Source organism: Caenorhabditis remanei, chromosome X (assembly GCF_010183535.1).
Source record: "Caenorhabditis remanei strain PX506 chromosome X, whole genome shotgun sequence".
Lineage (NCBI taxonomy): Eukaryota > Metazoa > Nematoda > Chromadorea > Rhabditida > Rhabditidae > Caenorhabditis > Caenorhabditis remanei.
In genome coordinates, this window is record NC_071333.1 from 6,297,369 (window position 1) to 6,321,445 (window position 24,077).

The window sequence follows — 24,077 nt, forward strand, 5'->3', positions numbered from 1 at the left end:
ACTTCCGTTTTTGCGTTTGTCGCATAGACAAGAGAGAATTGATAATTTATTGAAACAAAAGGACTCTCCGTGTGCGGACAAAGAGTTAGTATCGAAACGTTGAAAAACGGATTTTTAGGAAACAGATACTATGCAATGGGAGTAAACATCATGGAGTACTGTTATGAGTTATATACACGCGTATCTATAGCCATTATGTAGGTGATATATAGTTTTGTTTTGGTGCATCTTGAAAAACTGGAAACAAAAGTCACCTTTGATTTTGTTTAATTTCTTAAGTCGCTAAGTTTTTAAAAAACATTTCAAATAAGAGATCCGGTCAAATAACGTTTTTTCAAAGTAATTCAGTTCTAACTAAAGTTTGAATTTTGAATGAATTTTATTCAAATTAAATAAAATATATTTGGTAAAAACGATAATGTTGAGTTTTAGATTTTTGTAGCATTGGTGGTTATTTGACAATATTATCATTTTTTTAAAGTTGAAACTTGAAAATAACCGTTTTCACACACACACACATATTCGAGTAAATCAATCGACATATCTCTAGTACAAATATTGTTCCGAAATAAATTTCAACTTGAAACCTGATTATTTTTATTTATTTGAAAAGAACGGTGTTGTTCATGTCCTAAAAACATACTCGTTTACTCAAAGTGCATTACTACTTTATGATAATTTTCGATGTTAATTTTTAATGAAAGACTATTCTGAACATGATCAAATCAAATCCAAAATTTAATATGCTAATTTTAGTTCTAAATATTAAATCTGAGATGATTAGGGACTTTTAAGAAAATTGTTTCAACAGGTTTAAAAACTGACTTAACTGTAAAGGTACAAATTATATAAAATATAAATCCGCCCTATAAACTTTCTTCAAGTTTTGTGAAATTCGAGCCAAGACGGTGATGTTTCAAAATTTCGAAGTATTTTTGCACTGCCATCACTAGTAAAAAACATCACTGTAGTCGGAAGAAAAAGCTTGCGAACACATTTTGAATGGATTGATGAGTTGACAAACACATAGCACCTTGTAGCCGCTTTGAACTCAAGTGCTTGTATGTGTTTTGACCATGCGTCCTGAAAGTGTTTGAACACATTGGTCTTTCTCTACAAAAATGACTTTTACACCTTCTTCCGTTCATTTTGCAAAAGCAAACTAGGAGGAAAGAGGGACTGAATAGAGATGTGTGGGTGTAAGAAGAATAAAATGCCGGAAACAATTTGTTCGGGATCATTCATTGCTAGGAGGACTATGTTTTTGTGTTATTCCTTCAGAAATAAAAAAAAATCCGAAAAGTGTTGGAATAAATGAATGCAAAGTTTGCCATGTCGGAAGAGGCACACAATTCTGTCTTCGGGACGGAGGGCATAGATTTCAGAATAAAAAGAGGAAGGACTGCGGGGACCCCGTCGTTGTCTATATGTGTTGACCCTTTTCTTCAATCCATGTTTGTTTTTGTCTCCTAAAAACACACTGGCATCCTCTGGCGGTTCTCTATTTCACAGTGACTCGCAAAAGGGCCCGTTTTTCACTGTCCGGGTCGAGCCGCCGGCGGCACCTGTGTTGCAACACGAAAAATAATGCAAACATAAATATTGAAGAGGAGTGGGGAGGAATGCGCGAGAAAACGGTCGCTTTTGGCAGATCTGCTGACTGACCGTTGCCCCACCCGAACCTGCACATTTTGTTTTGCCCAACCCCCGCCGAGCATATAAAAGAGCCAAGATCGAAGGGTGCAACCATCACATCGTAGCTTTTCACTACTTCTTCCACTTTTCTTCCATTCCTTTTCCTTCTTTCATTTCGCACTCAATCACAAACATTATGAACTTTGCTCTTCCGACCGCTTTGTTTTTTGTCTTGATTGCTACGGCATCATGCCAATTCCTGCAATATGACGACCTCTCCGTTCTCGGAGAAGTTGTCGAAGGTTCTGGTGTGGAGGGTGAGAAGACTGCAGCTTCTTCTTCAACTACCGAAGCTACTACCACCACTGTTGCTGAGACCACAACTACAGTAGCCCCATCAACTACTGAAGTCGAAGCGACTACAACGACTGAAGCTACAACCACTGTTGCTGAGACAACCACATCTGAAGCTACCACTACAACTGTTGTGTCTACCACAGTTAGCACTAGTGAACCTACTACAGAAGAGACTACAACAACTACCACTGAGGAGCCAACTACTACTGAAGGTTGGTTTTTATAATCTAACAATTGGAGAAAATATTTTCTTAAAACACTATGTTTTCAGAAATAACAACCACCGAAGTCGTCATCTCAGAGACCACCCCAACCGAAGAAGTCGACGAGGAAAGTTTCCTTGGCTTCAAGAAACCAGACCTTGCCACCATCTACCGTAGACTCTTCCCATTCCAACATCATCCAGGACAAAAGCACTATCAAGGACAGTTTGGACAGCAAGGAGGCTTCTAAGTTGTTTTGTTAATTCTTTCTCATTCCAATATGGATTAAGTCGTATTCTGTATCAGATACTATCCAACAAATTTCTAACTATGCAAATGACTTCAATTGCTTAATTTATTTCCTATTTATTGTTCATTTTTGCTATTCATTCCTCTTCATTGTTTGTGACTCCAGAGGTGTCGGATCTCGACGGAAATGTGATAAATATAATTTAACTTTTGATTTAGTACTTATTTCTGCTGACGGTCAAGTAAATTTCAGAAACTATACTTGGGTTACTAGTCATGCCAAATGCCGCATCCCTGAGACATCACATAAATTTCTATAAGTTGTTCTACCAGGATTTCCCGCCTATATTATACAAACCCAAAAAATGCACTTCAGCTTATCAATGTGGGTATTAATTTGGATGGGCGTCCCCTCTTCCTCCTACTTAGAACAGACATTGCCAAATGAAGATAGATTAGGGATAAAGATGCGAGTGTCTCTGTGTGGTTGTAGAACCAAAAAAACTCTCATAGTCTTTTAGAACGTGTTTGAACCCGCATTGCCGTCTATCAATGTATCTTTTTCTTATGTTTCCTCTTCTCTTCCAAATATGTTTCATTTTTCAAGTCTGCGTTGTAAAAACTTGTAAAATAAGTGTTTCTCTTATCTTTCTCTCTGTTGTGTTCCTGAACGATCGTTGCACCTAGATGTAGTTTCGTGGCTTCTGCGTTTTTGATTCTGTTCTCTTAACTAACCCCCGTTGCTTGCGCAATGATCAAAAATCCGCAGGTAAAAGAAGATGGCAGGCGCTTCAAAGATGTAAAACAGACTTTTTGACTTTTTTGGCTTAATGCTATAAGATGAAACAAGAGACAACGTATTTGATGTAAAAAAATTGCTGTAGTCTTTGCAAGAAAACAATATTTAAAAGAATACGGCGAACATCTCGTATAAAAATGGAGAATGCGACTTAATTTGAACAAGAAGACCAATTTCTTTTCTTCCATAAAAATCTTCGACAATGTGATATACTTTTTTTTTGCTGAAATCCAAAAGCAGAAAGACTGGAACCGATTATATACTAATAACTTTACTTCTTTTATTTCATATATTTGTGTAAGTTTCCTCTTTTCAGTTTTTCGTTTCTATCTGAATTTACTGAAATCTTCTTTTTCTTTTGTCTATGTTAATCTGTCTATTAGAAACTGTATGAAGAACAATGTCGATTGGTTTTGAAAAGCAGCTTAATGTATAAAGAAGAAGACAGGAGAAGCAGAAAAGGAGGAGGAGATAAATGCGGGTTCAGGTTTAGATGAGAGGCTATGTATGGGGCGGACAGGGACAGGGACAGCTGTGTCAAAGCAGTCCAGATCAGTCCAAATCGGCTGGCTTGAGGAAGAAGAAGACGTTGGTGAAGGCAAAAGACGTCGTGTCGGAAAAAGGAAAGATGAAATTGTAGGAGAAGCAGGAGATGAAGGGACGAATACGAGGAAGACAATGATGATGATGATGATGATCGGTTGGGGCTGTGTGTCGCAGCTTCTTCTACCCTTCTTTCCCTCACTGTTTTCTTTTTAGCCCTCCTGCTGTTCTGTTCCCGCGTATCCCTTGTGGCGGGTGCCCCTTGCCGCGCAGGGGCCCTCTCTGACAGACGGGAGAGGCGACAAGCGACGCGCATTTTCCGAAGTGTCTCATATACTTATCCGTCAGTCTTCTGGCGCCACGCCACACTATATCTTATGTATACTCTACCTCTTCTCCACATTTCCTTTTCCCTCTCCCTTGATTTTCCCGTCACATCGATCCGCACCATGTCTCAAACATTTGACGGCCTACTTTTGCGCCTTTTCCGTTCGTCTGTACCGTATCATCGAACTTTTTTGCCGGAAATAATTTTTGAAATAATCTTCCGAAAAAGAGCAACAAAACATGTTATTGACATTTTGAAATCTAGATACTCCGAAATTGACGGAAGTAGATTTTCTGCTTAAAAAGTCTTTCCCAACTAAGAATCTTCGAACAGCTTTTCCAATATTCCACAGAGCTTTGAAACGCAACTGATAAAACTTTTTGTGTTAACAGTGAATTCAAAACTCCGTTTAGAACCGCAAACATTTATCCTCAAAGCAATTCTCAAATTCTGCTTGACAATAAAAATGGAAATTCGACTAGACCATCTTCTACAGCGTTTTGAAACCTACTGACTGGAAGTTGTCCTTCATGTCCATGTACCCTACGAACACGTTGTATCAGAATAATAACCACCGGTCGTACCTTTCGACCTCTTATTTCGGCTATTTCCCCCATTTAACACTATTGAACACCGACACCTAAATGAGTTGTCTTTCTTCTGTAGCCAAGTAGTTTTTATGTTAATGAGAAAAATTACGAAAAGGGCGAGGGGTCGAGCGATGACTGACTACTGACGACTACAAAGGACGTTTTCGGGAAACAATGGCAAATCAGAGTGATGCATATACCACTTTTGTTCTTGTTTGTTGTTCCGCCCGTCCTTACTGTGTCCCTGTCCCTATTGATGATTCAAGTATTGTCCTTTTTCTTTTTCCCTATGTCCCACCCACTTTTTGCCATTTTGTAACCAGGTAATTTCAATTGAACTCCTCCCGAACTATGACATCACCCTGAATAAAGGGCGCTCGTTTTCACCATTCCGTCCTTCATTTCCATTTATTGAATGCCTACACATATCGTCTTTTACCTGCTGCTTTTTCGTTTTTCGGGGCAGACTTGAAGCTATTGAGAATAGGGAATAGCAGATAGAATGAATAATTTGTGTGCCTATATTTGCCGTGATCTCTTGACATCCTCAAGGTCGACTGCCTAGTATGGAAAAAGTTGTTGAAGGCATTTTGGAAATTTGCCGCTTTCCCTTACAGTAGTTTCACCAAAATGTTCGACCCGTCAAAAAAGGTTGTTCTTTCTACAATATCTCTCAATCTTATCTCTGTTCAGTTTTTTCGCTTTTTTTGCAACTTTCTCCATTTCAGTTCAGTTCTTACTCGATTTCTTTTCACGGGTTTCACTAACGTGTTGACTTCATCTTCAAGTTTACACAATTCTCTTCTCCCAACATCAGCTTCTTATTTGACTCCTCCCTGCCTAATATCTCCATCTCTCTCACTCATTTTGCCTTTTTCGGTTCGTGTCTGTTACCCGAACAGTTCCGCGCCAAAACCAATTCAGCCAAGCTAGTCAAAAAAGTTGGGTGGCTAAATTCACTACCTCTGTCACTTTAAATTGACAAAAACTATAGTCTGAAGCTAACGGAATAGCTTTTAAAAGTTCCAATATGTCACTGTGCAAAGAAAGACGGACTTTCATTTCATGGGATATCTCATACCAACCGGTAGTAACAATCTTGTCAAAATAACTGAATCAGGATGATTCAGATTTCGGAACGCCAACATTCATCATCCGTATTAAGAACTCAAATATTTCTCCCCTTCTCTAGTCATTTTGCCTTCTTTTTCCACCCCTCTCAACCCACACTTTTCTCCATTCACTTTCACAAACACACTTCCTTCCCCTCCTTCCTATTTTCGCTTTCAGATATTGTCTTTCCATATATCTAGTTCATCTTCTCTCTTTTCTTTTGTCGCCCTTCTTTAAGACCAAGTCAATCCCTCCTACCTCCTTTTCTTCATCTCAAAATCTCACCGGCGCATCTTTTCATCGCTTAACCCCTTCAAATTTGAAAATTTTTTTGCATCTTACTTCAAGGGATATAAAGCTAATCAGATCATGGCAGGCCATTTGGATTGAAAGACAGAGAACAGAAAACAAAAAACAAAAAACGTTGGAACCACGTTTCTGACCTCCACCACGCTATACTGTAGCTGTTACTATAAAACAGAAGTGAGAAATTTCTAATTTCCTTCATACCTTATTAGTTCTTATAATCGCTTCTCTGAAAAACAGACAGTCACAGATTACGCAACTTCTAACAACCAGAAGCATTGTTCCTTCTCCTCCACTTTTCTCACCTCCCAGTTTGTCATCTCACTTTCATACTACTCTTTTTTCGTCGAATACATACGAGAAGCTGGTTTTTTTTTTCGCTCTTATTGTTTTTTGATCACTCCGCTGAATATGGTTTTTTATTTATTTCAGATCTGATGATTTGGGTGTTACTTGTCATACTCGGGTTGAGCAATGTTACACATCAACAAAGCCTCGCAAGTAAGTAAAATTCATGAATGAAATGAATATTCATTAATAATATTTCAGACAGTCTTTTTGCTGAGGAAGGAACGTCTCCTGGTTTTGTGACTAGGATAAATAAAAAGGCGTTGAGCATTGTCTCGGATCAGTTAAAAGATAGAGTTATTAAATTCATGAATTCCGATGGACTCGAATTCAATATTTCAGCTCCTTTGACAAATCAAGTTAGTTTTCTATACCGAATGTACCAAATATCTTATTCACGGTTTCAGGTCCGGTTTACGTTACGGTCATCCCGGATAATTTCATTCGATGAACTTTTCTTCGACTCTTCCATGTCGATTGTTCCACAAAAAGGAATTTCATGGACGGTACTTGTTTCCTCTAATATCTAGCTTTAATGGCTTAAATATCACATTTTTGTAGGGAACCAACATCAATGTGACGTTATTGGCAAGCTTCAGTCTGTTAACAACGCAAGGCGAAATCACAGGAAATGTTCCGTTGTCGTTTGACAAGTGAGTGATAGTACGCTAAATGAATGGAAAGAAAACCTCACAGTGTAATAGTTTAAAAAGACACTAGTCTGAAGAAAAATTGGGAGACAAAAAAGTGAAAGTGATAATAAAGCAACTTTTTTCAAAAAAGAGAACTTGATCGTGCTTTGATCCCTTGTTAGCAAGTTTTATCAACAACTTGAAAATATTATTTAATCTGAAATTCATTTATTACAGAACTAATGTCGAACTTCTTCTGTGGACCGGAGTGAATGGGGACGGTCACTTGAAAACCGATTTGATCACATGCAAAGTTGCAGCTAACAACTTGCAGCTTCAGTTCAGCCAAGCTGATTCCGCTTTACTTGCCAACTATATCCCACATATGCAGAACTTTATCAGACAAACCGTTGAACAGGTAGCACAACATCAAATTTTCTGTAGCCTAAACTTTGTTTCAGGTTGTGTGCCCTTCATTCCATGCCGAACTCGTTCCAGTTCTTTCCAATAGAATTATGAATACTCCACTTAGCGCATCTCTCTTTGAACAATATTTCATCAATTACGCTCTTCTAGGTAAGGAAAACAAAAGCAACAGAAAAAACAAAAAAGAGTTGCCTGCTGCTGGAATCGAACCAGCGTCGCCACGGCCACAACGTGGAGTACTAACCACTATACTAAGCAGGCCGAAAGTGAGAGAGGCAAGGGGTGTTTATGTAGTCGCTGCTGAGAGAAGAGAGAGGGACACAGAACGGGGAGGGAGGACGTGAAGGCGCGTGATAGAGAAAAATGTCTCAGGGACCCGGACAAAAGATGTTTGTGCGTATATACATATTCAAACAGGAATTATGAATGTTTTCAGGACCTGTTGAATTCTCCAACCAAGCAATCACCCTTAAACACCGAGGAAACTCATTTGGAATTTTGAGACAAGGTAAATTTATCAATCTTTGCTGCATCCTACCAGCTTTATCTCACTAACATAATCTCATATACCGATTTTCACGTTAAGGTTCAGGAAGAACTCGTCTCAACGACTTCAGACTCCCGTACCGTAGTCCACCACTCAATGTTCCAACTGCCGATTCGGGACATATGATTGACTTCTATCTCTCTAATTATACCATGAGTTCACTTCTCTTCTGGATGGACCAATACAGAAAATTCGATTATGAGATCAGTAGACAGGCAACCAATAATTCTGCATTAGTCGGATATCTGAAGACAGATTGCGGAACTGGAGATATTTGCGCAGGAACCTTGTTCCCAGGTATTTCGTTTTCAGAAATTTTTCAATAATCTTAACTGACAAATTTCAGCTCTCGGAACTCGTTTCCCAGGAGGAGAAGTTGTGATCAAGTCGCATACAGTCTCTTATCCAAGAGTGGTACTTAAAAAGAACAATATGACAATTTATATCGACAGTCGAGTGGACGCATTTGTACAGGTACATATCAAGTGACATTATGATCAAGATAATTATGTCCATTTTGTTTATCCTTATCAATCAACCGAACATTGTCTCATTATTCCAGCAACAAGATCGCAGTCGCCGCTTCCTTACCGCTTCGATGAACGCCGAAGTGAAACTGGATAAGCCATCCTTCAAAGATTTCGTTCTTCACGGAGAATTGAGAATTGATAAATTCAAGGTTTCAGATGTAAGATTTAGGTTTCGATGAAAATTTAGAGATTTCTGAAATTGAAAACTTCAGGTAGCATCTCTAGTTGATGGTATCGATGAGGGATCATTGGAGTTCTTGGTCAACGCTCTCACGGAATTGATTCTGAATGAGGATATGGCTAAGAAATTGAAGAGTGGAATTCAACTCCCAATTATGTTTGATTACACTCAACAAGCAGCTAATGTTAGCTTTGAAGAGGTAAACATTTGAACTTTTGTTTCAAATTTTTTTTTGGAAAGATCTGGTAGGAAAATAGTTATATCTGGGCAGTGTGCTAATTTTCTCAGACTTGTAGAAAAAAATAACCTAATTGTAAGAAGAAACTTTTAAAACCTCTCAACTATATTTCTAGGACATGGTGCACATTTCTGCCGACTTCTGCGCCACCGACAAATGCTCCACAACGGCCGACAACAAAGACACCGACGTCGACTACTATGACACAGTACAGGGTTAAAGTCTTTCCAATTCAATCAGATAGACTCGACTAGATTCGACAAAATGTGATGAACGGTGACCACTTTTCGTTTCATATGCTCCAACTGTTTTTCAAGTATTTCTCCTTTTATCTGTAAATGTAAAAGTAGTTAGCACTACACCTCGCGGGTCATCTCCCAACTTTCTCAACGTCTTTTTTTCTGTATAAAAGCTTCTGGAAACTTTGTGTGTCTTTTCTTTATTATCTTATCAACAAATTTCTTTCTTGTAATGTTAACGTTTTTCCAAAATTTCATTATTTATTTCAAATGGGAGAAAAGTTGATTAGTTGTTCGTATATGAATGTCTTCTTTTTTCCTTGTCCCTGAACTTGTTTGTTGATAGTGTATGTTTGAACAAATAAAACACAAAGGAATAGTTTATACGTACCAGAACACATGTAATAGTGTTGGTCGTTTGATCATAGAGAACTTCTAACATTAAAGATTTGTTCATTTTTTGTGTGGAAAACAATTTCAATCAGACAGAAGCTTAGCACCGTGAAATGAGACAGAGACAAAAGGGATGAGAGAAAAATTCTAATTTTCGGGGCATGGGGAACTCAAAAAATGGGGGAAAGTGTCATATTGGAATTCTCTTCTACAAAGAAAATATGAGGATGGCACGTTTATCAATAAATTATCTGATAAACCTATGCAGACCGTTTTGATGTGGTTGAAACTTTTAGGAAAATTATGATTAGCAACAAAAACTCAGATGTAATGTCAGGGAATGAAGAAATTGTGAGAAGGAGAAAGAAAAGTGAGAAAACAACTCTAAAACTAGAAAAAAGTTTTAGAATAGACTGGGAATTGTGCGGAAAAAGGGGAGATGATGGGATGGATAAGGGATTGATGACTTTGAAGTGATGACCGTATGTTTGTAGACCCATTTTTATTGAATTTGGTATAGAAATAATCTTGATGGCACGTTAAAGAACATCATGGTAGGCTAGACTTGAGCGACCGTCGTCTTCTTCCAGATTCAGGCTGCTGAAAAGATTTGATCCTTTAAAATGTAAAATGGGTTGATTTTCTACACAATATTCAACCCAAACCTACTTGAAACCCGTCGTTATCTTTTGATAGTATATAATTTTCCATGTATCACAACCATATAATAAATGGATAACTAATAGATTGAACAAAATCTTACATAGTTTCCGCATCTGCTTGATCATCTTCCATCATGGCCTCATATTCTTCAATACAATATCTGAAAATAACCAATTATAATAATTTCCCTCTTCCATCAATCAATTCTTACCTATCCCATTCCGTCAATTCTTGGCCTCCTTCATCCTCGATTCTTGGCGACTCGGATCCTTCATTTGTTTCTTGGGCGAAGAACTTTCTCCAGTTCACAAATGTATTAATGAACCGTCCCCTCAACGATGATTTCTTGAGATCACTCAATCTAAAGGAACTCGCTCCGCCAGGGATGTTGAGCATGTCGATGAGCTGGCATGCGACATCTGGGAATGCCATTGAATCGATTCCCTCGTTTGCTAACTTTCTTTGAACTTGAGTGTGGAAGAGCTCCATGTCGTAAAGTGTGACGAAACCATCACCATCCAAGTCAAGAATTCGGAACCAGTATTCGATGCTGAAATTTGTTTCTTGAAAATTTCTTAATGATGGTGAAACTTTCATACCTTGTTGGATGAGTCTTATCTTCCTCCGCTAATAAAAATTGAGTGAACTCTGCCAACCCAATTTCTTCAACAGGTTGTCCTCTGTTTGGATTCGTGCACACTGCTCCAGAAAATATTCTATCCACAACCATCGGTACAAGAGCTAAAAATATAATTACTTCACAAAATAATGTTTAATCATTCAAAAACATACCGCTTCCAGCATGTTGAGCCAAATCATTACTTGAAATTTTGAGATCATGATCGGAGTCGATCTCCCAGAATTTGCAATATACTACGTAGAAATGCTCGTAACTGAAAAACATCAAAAGTGTTTTTGAAAAATATAAAAGGATGACTCAAATTTTACAATTAAATTTCATTACGACAATTTCTAAAAGTACTATAGAAATACCTGAAATATCTGAGCGACTTGTTGATATCATCATCAAATTGAAGATTCCTGATTGCTTGCAGCACTCCGCCTTTCCTCAATCTGTCTGTTGTCAACTTTCCAGACCAAGAATGCGCATCATTCCAGAAAATTCTTGTCATGACTACTTGACAGTACTTATCATGGAACTCAGTGGCATCTCTGTAGAATGCCAACCCTGGATGTGTATGAATAATATCCATGAGCATCTCATAAAAATCTTCTGGTTGAAGATAACTTCTGGATCCCATCGTCAATGTGTACACAAATCTGAAAGAAGAATTGAATTGAATTGGGTATTGAGCGAGAGTCAAATAAAAACCTGGCCGATTCGTCATGAGCAACAGATGTCATCGCCTTCCACCACGAAGTGAAATCAACTTGGGTTGCCGGTCTATCCTCGTCGTTCGTGATGGCCAAGAAAACGGGCATTTTCCAGTACATCGGCAATCCGGCGGCCTCGCACACTGCTGCCATGTTATCCAGTGTACACTATAAACATGTTAACACATTGATTAATGTTCGTCACGTTCTTAACGGAGGTCACTCTCACCTTTTGATTGGGAAATGATCGGAAGACCTCACAGACTCGCCGTAAAGCAGTGTCGTTTTGAAGTTGAGGCACTGGTTTACCTTGTGGGTAGTAGATTCTGAAATATAGAATATCAAGTTTTTTGATCAGTCGTCATTTTTGTTTTTGAGACTTACGGTTCTTTAGGCGCTTGTGGCTTGGGTGGCAGAGGTCGACTGATAACCGGGGCAGGTTTTGGAGTAGGTCTATACTGTTCGTCATTATAATTGTCGAATGTGAGATCTAATTCTGGTATGGCATGCCTTGTGGGAGATGCCACAGACAATTCTGAAGAGTAATTCAGGTCAGATTGGGATGCTGTCTTCCTTCCATAGTTTCCGTTACTATCCAGAGTTCCATTCACATTTAATCTCGAAGCTGGTGCCGAAGCCGTACGTTTCGGCGGGGAGACCACATTAAGTTCCGCCAAATGTGCACTTCTGAAAGCCAAAAAAATGAAAGTTATGTCCGATCCGACAACTTCCGGTAGTTGATTTGCACCGCCAGGTGACAAGTTTAGTGGTTGTTTCCCCCCGTTTCTTTGTTTTCTTCTTGCGTCACCATCATCCTTCTCAATCCATCCTACGCGGCAAAGAAAAACACCCGGTGTTGCTGTGTCTACCCTCCCCCACCTATGTATTGGAGGGCTCTGGAGCAAATGATTGGAGCTTGGATGAGATGAGCAAACAACTACTACAATCAATTCTTTCACACGTTACAATAATGAACTTTGCGAAAAGGTTGAATCTACAGAAAAAAGTACTATGAAGTGGGCTGCGCTTAGCATAAAAACCGATTTTCAATGAACAGTGTTCAACTGATTGTTGATAGTCAGTCAGCTCGTCACAGGCCATGCTGTTCAAATTTGTTTAACTCTAGAGGGTCGAGTACAACTCTGTCTTTCTTGAGGCGGTAAAATGCAAACATACTTGGTTGGAGTGACATCAGCTTGAATTTGAGTGGCCGACGCAGCGGAGACGTTCTGAAATGAACAAAAATCAGTTGCACGTATGTTAGGTAGGGTTTTGATGGTTGAATTTACCGTGGTCATGTTGGAATTTTTGTTGAAAGGAATTGTCTTAAAACCAAACACGAAAACGTTTGAATGGAAACACAGAAAAATGGAGAAGAAACAATGTATTTCTTCTCTTTTCCAACATTTTGAATTTGCATATTTTTTCAAGTTTTCATACAAGTTTCAATGCGTTTCACACCGTGTCATCTTACTGTAACTCACAGTTCGATTTCTTAGTAATCGCCAAACACGGAAGTTTCTGGGTGCTTGAATAGCTTGCATATTCCTTTGATTCTCACATTTTTCCGATACTAGATGTGGGAGAAATAGTGAGTTTATAGTGGATGATTTAATTTTGTCACGTTTTACTTTGAAAACAGAAATGAATTGTTTGGTTGGAATAGTGGAATAGTGAATAGCCCTCTAAGAAAACAGATGGCAATATAGAAGTAGAAGATATATAGAAAAAAGACGGGATCGGATCTCCCTTTTTTTCTTTCACCAAGAGAAACAAGACAAGGAGAAGATGAAGAAATCTGTAAGAGTAGGAAGAAATGAAGAGGAAGAGAAAGAGATGAGACGAGCGCTTTTGATTTGACTTTACACTTTTGCCGAACACTGCAGTTAGCCAGTCAGACGGAAACAGCAAAAAAAAGTGAAATGGTAAGGGAGGGTAAAAAAAACCGATCGAGTAGGTAGTGCGTGTATGTATTTTACTCAGCCCCCACCGGTATGACGATAGAACAAAACTTACATCCCGCGGAGATTTGCGTTGATTATCAAACACTTTTCGGACGATGCTCTCGATAAACCTTCGGAATCTTCGTTGTGATGACGTACGGGGATTCACAACGATTGCTTTTGTCCGTGATCTGGTGGTCCTTCGTGCGGCTAGAACACTGCATTCACACAATACAGCGTCACTAGGCCGACGTCTGGAGCCCTCTTCCTCCATCAATAAGCTCAGAGGACGTATTGACTCCAGATGACTAGGCCCCTCCAGTGTGCTACCTGGATGATGTATTTTGAAGAGTCAGATTTCAGGAAGTAGGAAGTAACGAAGTAAAGAGAGAACGAAGAATGAGAGTATACACTTAAAAACAACGAATGCTGAAAATGCGCGTGTTGGAAATTTTTCAATTATTAATTATTAATGCTCCTTATCACACTAAATTGAAAATATTAAAAATTGCGAAATTAAATGCAAACGAGTTTTAGACTTGAAATCTAGCTTCTGGGTAAGAAAAAATCAACGCTCTGCAAATAAGTGAACCTATGACTAGTGCGGAAGTATAGGTACGTATAGGTATATATCGTTGATTTTTTATGTGATGGTTTTTGTGAATAGGATATGATTTTTTTTTTGAAAAAATAGAAGTAGCTTCCGGAGACCCAATCTTGTTTGTGCAGAGAAAGGAACGATGGAGGCTTTCTTGATTTACGACTCACTTGGAAAATGAAATTGGAAAAAAGAAAAGTGGGTTCAAAAATATTGGAAATGCCAATTTTAGATGGTCAACGGAAACAAATTGTTTTCCTTCCCCAAAAGATACTAATACTAACTTTCTCACTCTTCCATACTGTTTGAATAACGTATTATGAGACTCTAGAAAAGTACGCACACCTATAATATAAACAAGGACAGGAAGAAAGTAGTCAAGAAGTAAAAGATAAATGACATAAAAATTGGAAGCGAGTTCTTGCAAAACGTATTCATCGCACCATACGATTACAATACAGGAAAAAGGTTTTGTGTTGATGTCTAATTTGTTGATAATTGATAAAACAAGGCGCATCATCATCAGTACTAATCTACCCAAAAACTTCGTAGACAACTCGCCTCTTATCATGACAAACTTTCAAAAATTTCCTTGATTTCGTGTGACGTAACAGACACAAAATTTTCGTGTGCATTTTTGATGATGACCATTAATTACTGTACCGGAACACAAAAATTGTGCAATGTAATCTTATTAGTTTTCAGTGAGGGTGGTGTGCTTCCATAAACATATTACACTGTACCGGTTGTACTCTGTAGTCAACCGAGTATCATAAACCACTTGAGAGTGAAAGGAGGCAAAGGAATAAATATGTTCGATTTGTGTACGCGGACTGGAGAAAAAGAGAGAAAAATAGAGAGAATGACCATAACAATGGATAAGATTATACTAATCAGCTCATCAGGTAAAACAAAGGAAAAATATTTTCAAAACTATACTTAAACTTGAAATAAATTTTCAAAACAGGAAGTGAACCTTTTATACCAGATGTAACTCTGGTAGGATGATTGAATGGAATTTTTACAACATGCACTAAACTTTTTCAAAAATCCAATTTTCCTAGAAGGATTGAGGTTATAAAATGTTCTCACAATCAGTAGGATTGATTTGAAAAGTGGAAAGTGTTAGATTTATAGTCCTACTCACAGTAAAAGAGAAGTGAGAAAAAAGAAATAAAATTTTCTAGATGAACGGAGATTTTGACAAAGCCGTGTTTGTCTGCTTAGCCGCAAAAATATTTGAGCTTTGACTAGCTTAGCTTTTTTTATTCAAAATGAATTAATCTTTTGGTTCCCTTCTTTTAATTCCACTTCCGCTATATTAAAAATATTAAGAAAAAAAAACAACTATACAAAAAATCTGTCTTGAGATGGCACAGTAACAGTGGGCAATCCCTTCCCCTCTCAAATCGAGAATTCTGTCCGTTCCCTCTGTATGCATAGTATACAACTTTGTGACTCAGATAACAATATTCAAAACATTAGTTTCTATTCGGAAATACGGAAATAGTAGGTTGGAGCCATAGAAAATGTATTGTACATGTCTTATCCAAAACATTCGGTCACTTTGCGCAGTGATAAGAAACAACAACTTCCGGTGGCAGAGCAAGAGCATACAAGAGACAATATGAATTGAAACCGCAGCGTAAATAGCGCAAGAAAAAACTCCGGCACATTCCGTCCGCACACTGTATTTTTCCGCGCCCGGCAGCAGAAGCAAGAGCACAAAAAAAGACAGGCATATATTTATGAGAGAGGCCAAATTCAGAGAGTGGAGAAAAGAGACCGGTCTCACTCTTTCTCGCTCTCTTTTAATTTTCTTGCGCTTTTGTATTGTATGCTCAACTCTAATCACCTAGGGCTCTGTACTCTATGCAAATGCGCGGGTGGGTGTTGGACGATGAGTAAGTTGCTACGAAAATTTGGGTGTTGAAAAAATTTGATTGATTGATTAGAAGTAGATCAATCAAGAAAAAGTGCAGAACCGATTAATTAGGACAGACAACCCGACGAGATTGGGCTAATTTATTTAGGGTGTTTTTGGAAGTTTTACTGGTGTCAAGTTCAAAAAGATATAAAAACAAAGTGGTAACTAAAAAAAATCTCAAATTTTTCCACTATCAATGTTTCAGATTCACCTAGTAATTATTGAGTTGGAAAAAATTTAATGACACATTCCTTCCCTTCATCATCTAGAAAATAGTAAATTCCTTTCTCACGGTGTCTTTTTTGAGGGTCAAAACTGTGATAGTGATAAATAGCTGCGCGGCATCTGTCTTGTATGATGTCGTTAGTGATAAAAAAAGAAAGAAACAGATAAAACAGGGGAGATCAATCACAAAGAGTGTTTGGCACGCACTACACTACCACTATCGCTTCGCTTTTTTTTCCGCATTGTTTCTTTCTCATAATTGGGTTTTGCTTAAAAAGGAAAGGTCAGACGGTTAACAGTATGACAATACGGTCAAAACTAATTCTAAGAAAGAAATTTGAACTTTCAATGGTTATTTGTGAGGAATGTACTTTTTGCCTATGTGTGAACCGGTTCAGCAATACTTTTGCTTATTGCTGTTGGCCAAGTCGCAAATGCCAAAAGAAAATTGAAAGAAAGAATGCAGCAGAGGGATTTTGATGAGAACGTTGACAACGGTAACATATTCGGATTTACATTTGAATGGGCCTATATGGTTTTCACAATATCCTTAGAAATACGACTTTTTGTTATATGTTTTGTGTGATGGTTAAAGATGAAAATATAAAAAACACATAACGATAAAAGCAAGCAGTCAACAAAAAAAGAACCAGTAAATCAAGATGATAGAGCCTAGGTGTCAGAGGAGAAAATATATCTCATTTCTGATAGGTATAAAAAAGAAGTAAAAATAAACTAGTGAGAGTTGTTCAAAAGTTTTAGGTACAGGATATGATATCTAACCTATCATCTTTTTCGTTTTCTCGAATGAAAACTGAAAGAAAAAGGACTAGATGAAAACTAAACAGATGTAAGACGTTTGAATTCAAACAGAGAGACAGAGTTTATTCGAGAGGTCAGCTGTAGTACACATACATCTACTACATCTTGCAGAAAATGAGGAAGCGGGAAGAAAGCAGATGAGTTTTGGTTTTTTCCATCTTCCAAAGCGAAACACTCTTTATTCCTTTACACCATAGAGTGTAGAGGGGGATGTGTTGCAATCATATTATCTATGCATATAATGGGATTGTTGGCGTCTTGCATACTCTATCCGCTTCATCACGAGAACGAGGTCTGAGGACTCTGAAGCTCGGACTCGTTAGACTACCATTTTGGCATGTATGAAAATTGGTTTGCTTTTTTTATGTGGGAGAGGAGAGATGAAAGGGTATTCCTTGTTTTAGTAAGATGCCAACAATCACATCCAATTTTCGAGTCAACTTATATAAAAGCTTTAAAACATTGATTTTTGAAATTTCGAACATTGTTCAACATTTAGTGAAAGAGAAAAGATTACTTCAAGTTATAATGTTTTCTTATTTTTTCAAAAGTTCGTGTGCACAATTTTGGAAAATTTCCGCAATTGAAGTTATTATTTTTGGTTTCATATGAAAGTGTTTTCTAACATAACCTTTATGTACGTAGGAGAAGGAGAAGAAAAAAGTGGGCACTCAATTTCCCTTAATTATAAATTGACAAACCTAATCTAGTATTCCACGTTCGAAAGCGTCACCGTGTGAAAAAGAAAAGGAAACCGGATGAAAGAAATGAAAAGGACGAGGAAAAAAGAAAAGAAAGTTCGCCAAATGTGAAAAGTTAATCGTGCGAAAAAGTCAAAATCTTGAAAAGTTTGAATCAAGCCTCCTTATTTTGTGTCAAGAGGGCAAAGTTCAGTGAAGAGCTTAGGCCAAAACGCTTGTGAGCCCCGACTTTATGAGCCTGAGCATTTGCCTAGTGCGCACAGGAGCCCAGGAGCGGCTGCCCCTCTGACTCGATAAAAGATCATTGAAGAGCTAGCGAGAATGAACATTGCAAAAGACAAACGGTAGTTGATCGTAATGTACATGATAACAAGAAAAAGAGTCGAATGAGAAGAGGAGGTAAGGACAGAGAAAGTGGGAGCCTAGAGGGAGACAATCATCTTTTGCCTCCAAAAATAAATAAAAAGGTTCGACGGAAGAATCGTTCGCGGAGACTTAGTATGATTCTCTACTCTCTTCCCCCTTGCTAATACCATCATCTGGCTAGCCATTTGTCAGACCGCTTTCGTTAAATTTAGTATCAGTTTTAGTTTTTCCTCACTTTATAGTTTAGATTTTAGTTTCGGATCGGACTTTGTGTTTTAGTTCTGATTTCGATCACTCACAGCTGAGACTTGAAAAAAAAGAAACAACGTGTGGAATGTTTTAGAAAAACAAAAGAAATTAGAAACGAAGCCTTAGACCTCAATACGCCTTCAAATAAATGACATGGTAAATCATTATTCTCTTTGATATTTTGAAAAGATACGCTGGATTACGTAGGATTAGAGAATTAGCAACAATAATATATCTGATATGATCTCATCAAAAGGTGTTCAGAGTACGTTTGAGATCTTGGTACGTGACAACGAACGCTTTTTAATCAAAGAAAATCAAACTTGATTCTTGGGACTAAAAATTATTTTCCCTTATGATAACTGTAGATTTTTTTAGAATCTAATGCTCTAACACCTAACACTCAAAAATCTATTTTGAAAATAAAGGTTTTACAATGATTTTTTTAGAACGGTAGTCTATAACTGTTTACTGTTGGATCACAGGTTAAAAGTACACACCAGATTGTCATCTTGTGAAAGGCTAACCAAATATTTTTGATTACATTGGAACGGTCTGAACAAGTAGTTCTTAGATTAGACTCCCAAAACCAATAGTTCAACTTAACCGCACCAAATTTTCAAACTAACCCATTCAAAACTGAGAAAAATTCCAAATAAAAGAACTTACATTAGATTTGAAGTCAAAAATAGAATGAGTAGCAGTGTCATGTTGTTTGATCGGGAGTTGTTGATGCGGTCGGTAATGGTTAGGTTGTTGGAAAGTTTGATGGTTTACATTTTGGTAGATTTGGTTTTGATTCTGATGCAGTGGCTGTTGAACTTGACCCACTTGAGTATGCACCTGAATGTGGCGGATAGGTGGAGCAGGTGACGACTGATGATAAGTGCTGCCCATATCCACGTGAATAACCGGTTTAGCACGAAACACTGCACTCCTCGGACTCATATTTCCATTGGTTTGCGGTACGGCTTTAGGGGTTACCGCAACTGGTACATTCTCATTGTATTTGACGGTGGTGGTTGAGAGTTGGACAACGGGGGTGCCTGGTCGTTTTTCAAATTCAGTAATCCTTGAGGCAACACTGCCAGTTGACGGAACAGGAAAGTTCGGTCCATTTCGATACATTGTCCGAGAAATCTGATAGCCAGGCGTTTGAATTCCAGCAAGATAAAGTTGCTCTTTCACATTATGTTTCGGTTTGGGATGAGGAAGTCCGGTTGGAATCTGATACACTGAAGAGCTCTCACTGACTTCATCTGTTGGAGAAGGAGAATGAAGTTTCCGGTGAAGTGACGAAGAAGGAGATTTCGAGTGCTCAAGTGGTGGTGGACTGAATGCATGGTCTCCAGTGGGGAATCTACCACAACCTCCGAGTCTTCTGCTCAATGTATCATTTGGAGTAGGTGTTCCAGGTTTGGAGTTGTATCCTGTCGCACCAAATGTGGTCCCTCGCACCGTTCTGGATAGTTCATTGACGGCACTGTCGAGTTCGTTGAAATTTGGAACCAAAAATGAGTTCGATGGAAATGCTGGGTTCAACGGTGTCCTTGGTTTCTCATTGTACTCAACAGGAGGCTCTCTCATGAGCTCTGCTTTTCTTGCTGCGACTCCTTGACCACTGCCAATTCTCTGGGGATATCTTTTCTCAGTGTCAATTGGTTCTTGGAGCATTTGAAGACGTTCTGCTGCCGTAAGACTTGTTGGGATTCTTTGGATAGTAGGCGATGATGGTCTGGAGCTGATAGTCTGACTCCAGAAATTATCCAATGCACCAGATCTTCTTGGTTCTGGAGCTTCAGCTGCTCGTGCTCGTTCAACAGCTCTTCCCAGAAGTGAGCTATTCACTTCATAGTTACTAGATGACTTTGAAATTGGCAGCTGCGTTCCACGACGCGGCAACGTCATAGACCCACTGCTCGTAAAAGCGGACGGCGTGAGTAGATCTTCTCCTTCCAAATTTTGGAATCTATTCTGCAACTGTTCAAATGACTTGCTCCATTCTGATGTGCTACGACTCATGTTTTCATCAAGTAGACGTTGTGCAATCAGGTCTAACTGATCCGTGTCGTGAAACACGGGTTGACGAAAACCTCCGGACGACGCACTTGAGGCGGGTGCGGGTACTCCGTTGTTGTAAAATTGATGAGATGAAGAGGAAGATGGCGGCGGATGACGATGAAGCTCGGATCGATTTTCGAACGGGTGCGCCTGTTGCTGCTGCTGTTGCAATGACGATTCGCGTGGAAGTGGCGGAGGAGGACCACCGAGCGAATTGGAGTGCTGATATTGATGAGGGGTTGAGTTCTGGTATTCACGATGAAAGGCGGAAGTTACCGGTCCGTTTGACGTGAAAGTGGTTTGCACTCTTTGATGGGTCGGATATCCGTTTCCGTTTGGTACCACGTTTTGGTAGACAGAAGTGGTGGTCTTGAATCCGTTTGGTGCTTCTTGTCGAACAGAGTATTCAATCAGCGGGAAGTTGGATTCAGATGAGTGATAAGTATAGGTCCGGGTAGGTGGAGGCCTATCCGAATGAATTCTATCAATGTAGGCTTGCACGGCTGAAGAGTTTTGCACAGAGTTCTGTGCCGACGGGTAACGAGAGAGTAAGTCGAGAAGTGCAGAGCCACTGGCTGGCGATCTTTCACGAAGATGTTCCGAGAAGGAAGAGGGTACTGACAGGTTATGAGCCGAGTGATACTCTGAATGAGTCCAGGGTGTGGTCGACGCAGGTCTTCTTTGCTGCGATGGGAAATGCACCTCAGCTGCTCGAAGTGGTCCTTGATTCCAGGGCTCGTGAATGTGATCCTCTGAGATGGTTCTTGGTTTTGATTGGAATGCGGCTCTTCGATTGTCGGCAGATTGCGACCGGAAACGTGTGGATTGCTGGTCGTTTTCAGCGCCGAATGTGGTTGTTGTGGCTGAACCACTCCCTCCGTATCTTAACGATTCTGATGGAAATTGTACTGTAGAAGACGACGGCTGGTTGAATCTTGTAAAATAGTCGTCGTCAAGGTGGTACATTTACCCTGCTCTCGCAAGTACTGAAACAGTCAAGAATTTTCAAAGGAAAATAAATTTTCAAAGGAAAATAATTAGAGCGGTTATCAGGAAGATCATAGAGAAAAACATCAAAAGAAAAGTTATTTTGCAGTAAACTGTTGAGTATGTGGAGGTGGCAGCAAGTTGGAGGAAGGAATGCACAAAAACATGGAAAAAACGCAACAAATCAAACACACTCAAAATTTCTGTGAGAGGAGAAAGGATAGAGAAATATTACAAGATAAAGAGAGAAAGTGAACATGGAAATATAAGATATAATTAACTGATCATGAAATCTCTAAAGTAAGAAATGATGGAAAAACATGAATTGTCAAACCATCCTACTACCATAAATATTACTTTCAGAATGAAATACGAGAACTTAAAGACCTCGAGAGATCAGTATCTAGGGAGTGGTAATTACTAGCATAAAACTAAGACATAGATTGAAATGAAAGTGCAAAAAACGGGAGGAGGAATAGGAGTGGCTGAACTAGACAGTGAAATCAAAGTGATTAGTAATAGTAACAACTTTTTTAGGAAGGGAGTGACATATTTCGTAAGAAGATTTGCAAGGAACATAGGATGAATTAGAACTGTCTGGAAACTAGATAGTCCTTTAAGTATAGGAGTCTTAGATAGAAAGACGAATACCTAGATCTGATTCATCTGGAAACAACGACTAGTAAAGTTTTTGAAAGTTCAGATGGACAATGATCTAGAAAAGTGTCCAATGTGAAAGACCTAGGAAAAAGATATGAAGCTGATACGAAAAAAGCAGGATGATAAGAGATGTGGTGGAGAAAATCATTGAAAGAAGAAAAAAGCAGGTAGTAGAGTGAGTGCAACAAGAACGTCGGGAAAAAAAAGAAAAAGAGACGAAGCAGCAAAGCAAAAAGATGAAGAAGATGAAGCAGAATGTTGGATGGTCTCGAAGCCAATAAATTGCGAGCCCCGAGAAGTCTTTCGAGGCTTCAGAAACGAGCCAGCGGAGAAGAGCCGATAGAACACTGGTATTGTTACAGCGGGCTCCCGGGAGAAGAAAGCTGAGTGAAGACCTAGCGTATATCTATCTCTATCTCTCTTTCTCGAGGCGACGAATACGTTTTTCTTTCATTTCAGGGGTCCCTCACTCTCAATCCGTCCTTCTACCCTTCTAACCGACAGCTGCTGTCGTCGGATAGATCGCCTGCTCTTTTCTCTCCCTCTCTATCATCGTTGGACACTCTGTCAAGTGCAATGCGTGGTCACCTAATCATCATCAATTTTTACTTTTACGATTTTCAAGTCACAACTACTATGAATCGATGAAAACGTTAAAAAAAGGTTGAATTGGAAAGTGCATAAGAATCGGGAGAAATGAGTGACAAATAAAAGAAACAAATTGCGGAGTGTTTGAGCCTATGATTATATTTTCTCAGAATCACAAGAAACTTGTTATGGGAAAAAATTTAGACTAATTTAAAATAAGAAAGAGTTGACTGAAAAATATGACGAACTGGCAAAAGAGTACGGACTATAAAATCAAAATATTGGAGTAGTATATATCAGACAGCTGTCGAGTACTAATGATGGATTTCATTCGGTTCTATTTTTATATTGTTGCACTTTAAGAGATAGGTTTCATGGGTTCAATCAAGTTGGATCGATTTGATATTGGGATTTTTGAACTGCCAAGGAGATATGAAGTATGGAATAAAGAATGTTTTCTCAAAACCAGAGTATATTCGTGTTAGAATAAAGTATATTTGGCTGCAACGTGAGATTTACACAATTTTGTTGTCATATTTGTTTTAAAATATTTGTTGAAATGATTGAAATATGCATTGTACGTCCTAAATTCGAATACTTACATTTAAATTTAGAAAAATTAGAGTTGAGAACTGATAGTTTCTGTTAAACGTGAGATAGCTCTGACTCTTAAAAGAAATAAGGAATAATGCGCTTTCTTAAACAAAATCAAATGGTAAATATGTCGAGGGAAACTTAAAGGAAAACAATTAAATTTTCAAGACAGTTATACGAAACAGTATGTAATGAAGTCAAGGCTAAATGAAAAAAACGTTTCAAATCTGCAATTTTTCGAAAATTCAAAAAATTCATTTTTATACTAGTTATTTACTCGCATGAAACCTAAGTCATTCCCCACTCCACTGAATTTCGAAAACTTCATCAGTGCACCTAATTGAAGAGAAGAGTGATCGGGTGCGATAACTGGTGTAAAACAAGATTTGTTTCCTTCCACTTCATTCCCGGGGAGGCAGCCAACTGACAAAAGAGAATTAGCAAAGATAGAGTAGTCAGGTCAAGGTTGATAAAAGGAACGAAAAAATGGTTAAGTTATCAACATGTCATCATGGCCATAAAAAGAATGTACGGAATTGCTACTTTTTGTGTCTTCCTAAAAAGTCTTCTAGAAGAACAATACATAACAGAAAAGGAATGTGTCATCAGTCATATGTATTAGTTTGTTTTGAGAAAAGGAAACAGTTGGGGAAAAGTTGGAAAAAGTGATGATGCACTATTCTAGTTTACAGGAAAAATGT

The 24,077-nt window shown here is 38.5% G+C and overlaps 4 protein-coding genes across 4 annotated transcripts; 2 read left to right on the forward strand and 2 right to left on the reverse strand.

Annotated features, from left to right (window-relative positions):
- Positions 1–1,831: 1,831 nt before the first annotated feature.
- On the forward strand, positions 1,832–2,445 carry GCK72_023194 (uncharacterized protein; the record flags this gene model as incomplete). The annotated part of the gene is made up of 2 exons (XM_003103273.2): positions 1,832–2,204; positions 2,264–2,445. The coding sequence occupies 2 exons, from the start codon at positions 1,832–1,834 to the stop codon at positions 2,443–2,445; spliced, it is 555 nt and encodes a 184-aa protein (XP_003103321.2).
- Positions 2,446–6,560: 4,115 nt separating this feature from the next.
- GCK72_023195 (uncharacterized protein) lies at positions 6,561–9,245 on the forward strand (the record flags this gene model as incomplete). Its single annotated transcript, XM_053735281.1, has 12 exons — positions 6,561–6,624; positions 6,673–6,830; positions 6,879–6,977; positions 7,033–7,124; positions 7,341–7,521; positions 7,565–7,679; positions 7,966–8,037; positions 8,122–8,373; positions 8,423–8,550; positions 8,639–8,764; positions 8,819–8,986; positions 9,141–9,245. The coding sequence occupies 12 exons, from the start codon at positions 6,561–6,563 to the stop codon at positions 9,243–9,245; spliced, it is 1,560 nt and encodes a 519-aa protein (XP_053578847.1).
- A 951-nt stretch (positions 9,246–10,196) lies between these two features.
- Positions 10,197–13,872, reverse strand: GCK72_023196 (uncharacterized protein; the record flags this gene model as incomplete). Its single annotated transcript, XM_003103327.2, has 11 exons — positions 10,197–10,257; positions 10,421–10,480; positions 10,532–10,870; positions 10,920–11,061; positions 11,113–11,213; positions 11,314–11,601; positions 11,654–11,823; positions 11,885–11,981; positions 12,040–12,342; positions 12,832–12,884; positions 13,672–13,872. The coding sequence occupies 11 exons, from the start codon at positions 13,870–13,872 to the stop codon at positions 10,197–10,199; spliced, it is 1,815 nt and encodes a 604-aa protein (XP_003103375.2).
- Positions 13,873–19,026: 5,154 nt separating this feature from the next.
- On the reverse strand, positions 19,027–21,513 carry GCK72_023197 (uncharacterized protein; the record flags this gene model as incomplete). Its single annotated transcript, XM_053735282.1, has 2 exons — positions 19,027–19,041; positions 19,156–21,513. The coding sequence occupies 2 exons, from the start codon at positions 21,511–21,513 to the stop codon at positions 19,027–19,029; spliced, it is 2,373 nt and encodes a 790-aa protein (XP_053578848.1).
- Between the last annotated feature and the right edge of the window lie 2,564 nt (positions 21,514–24,077).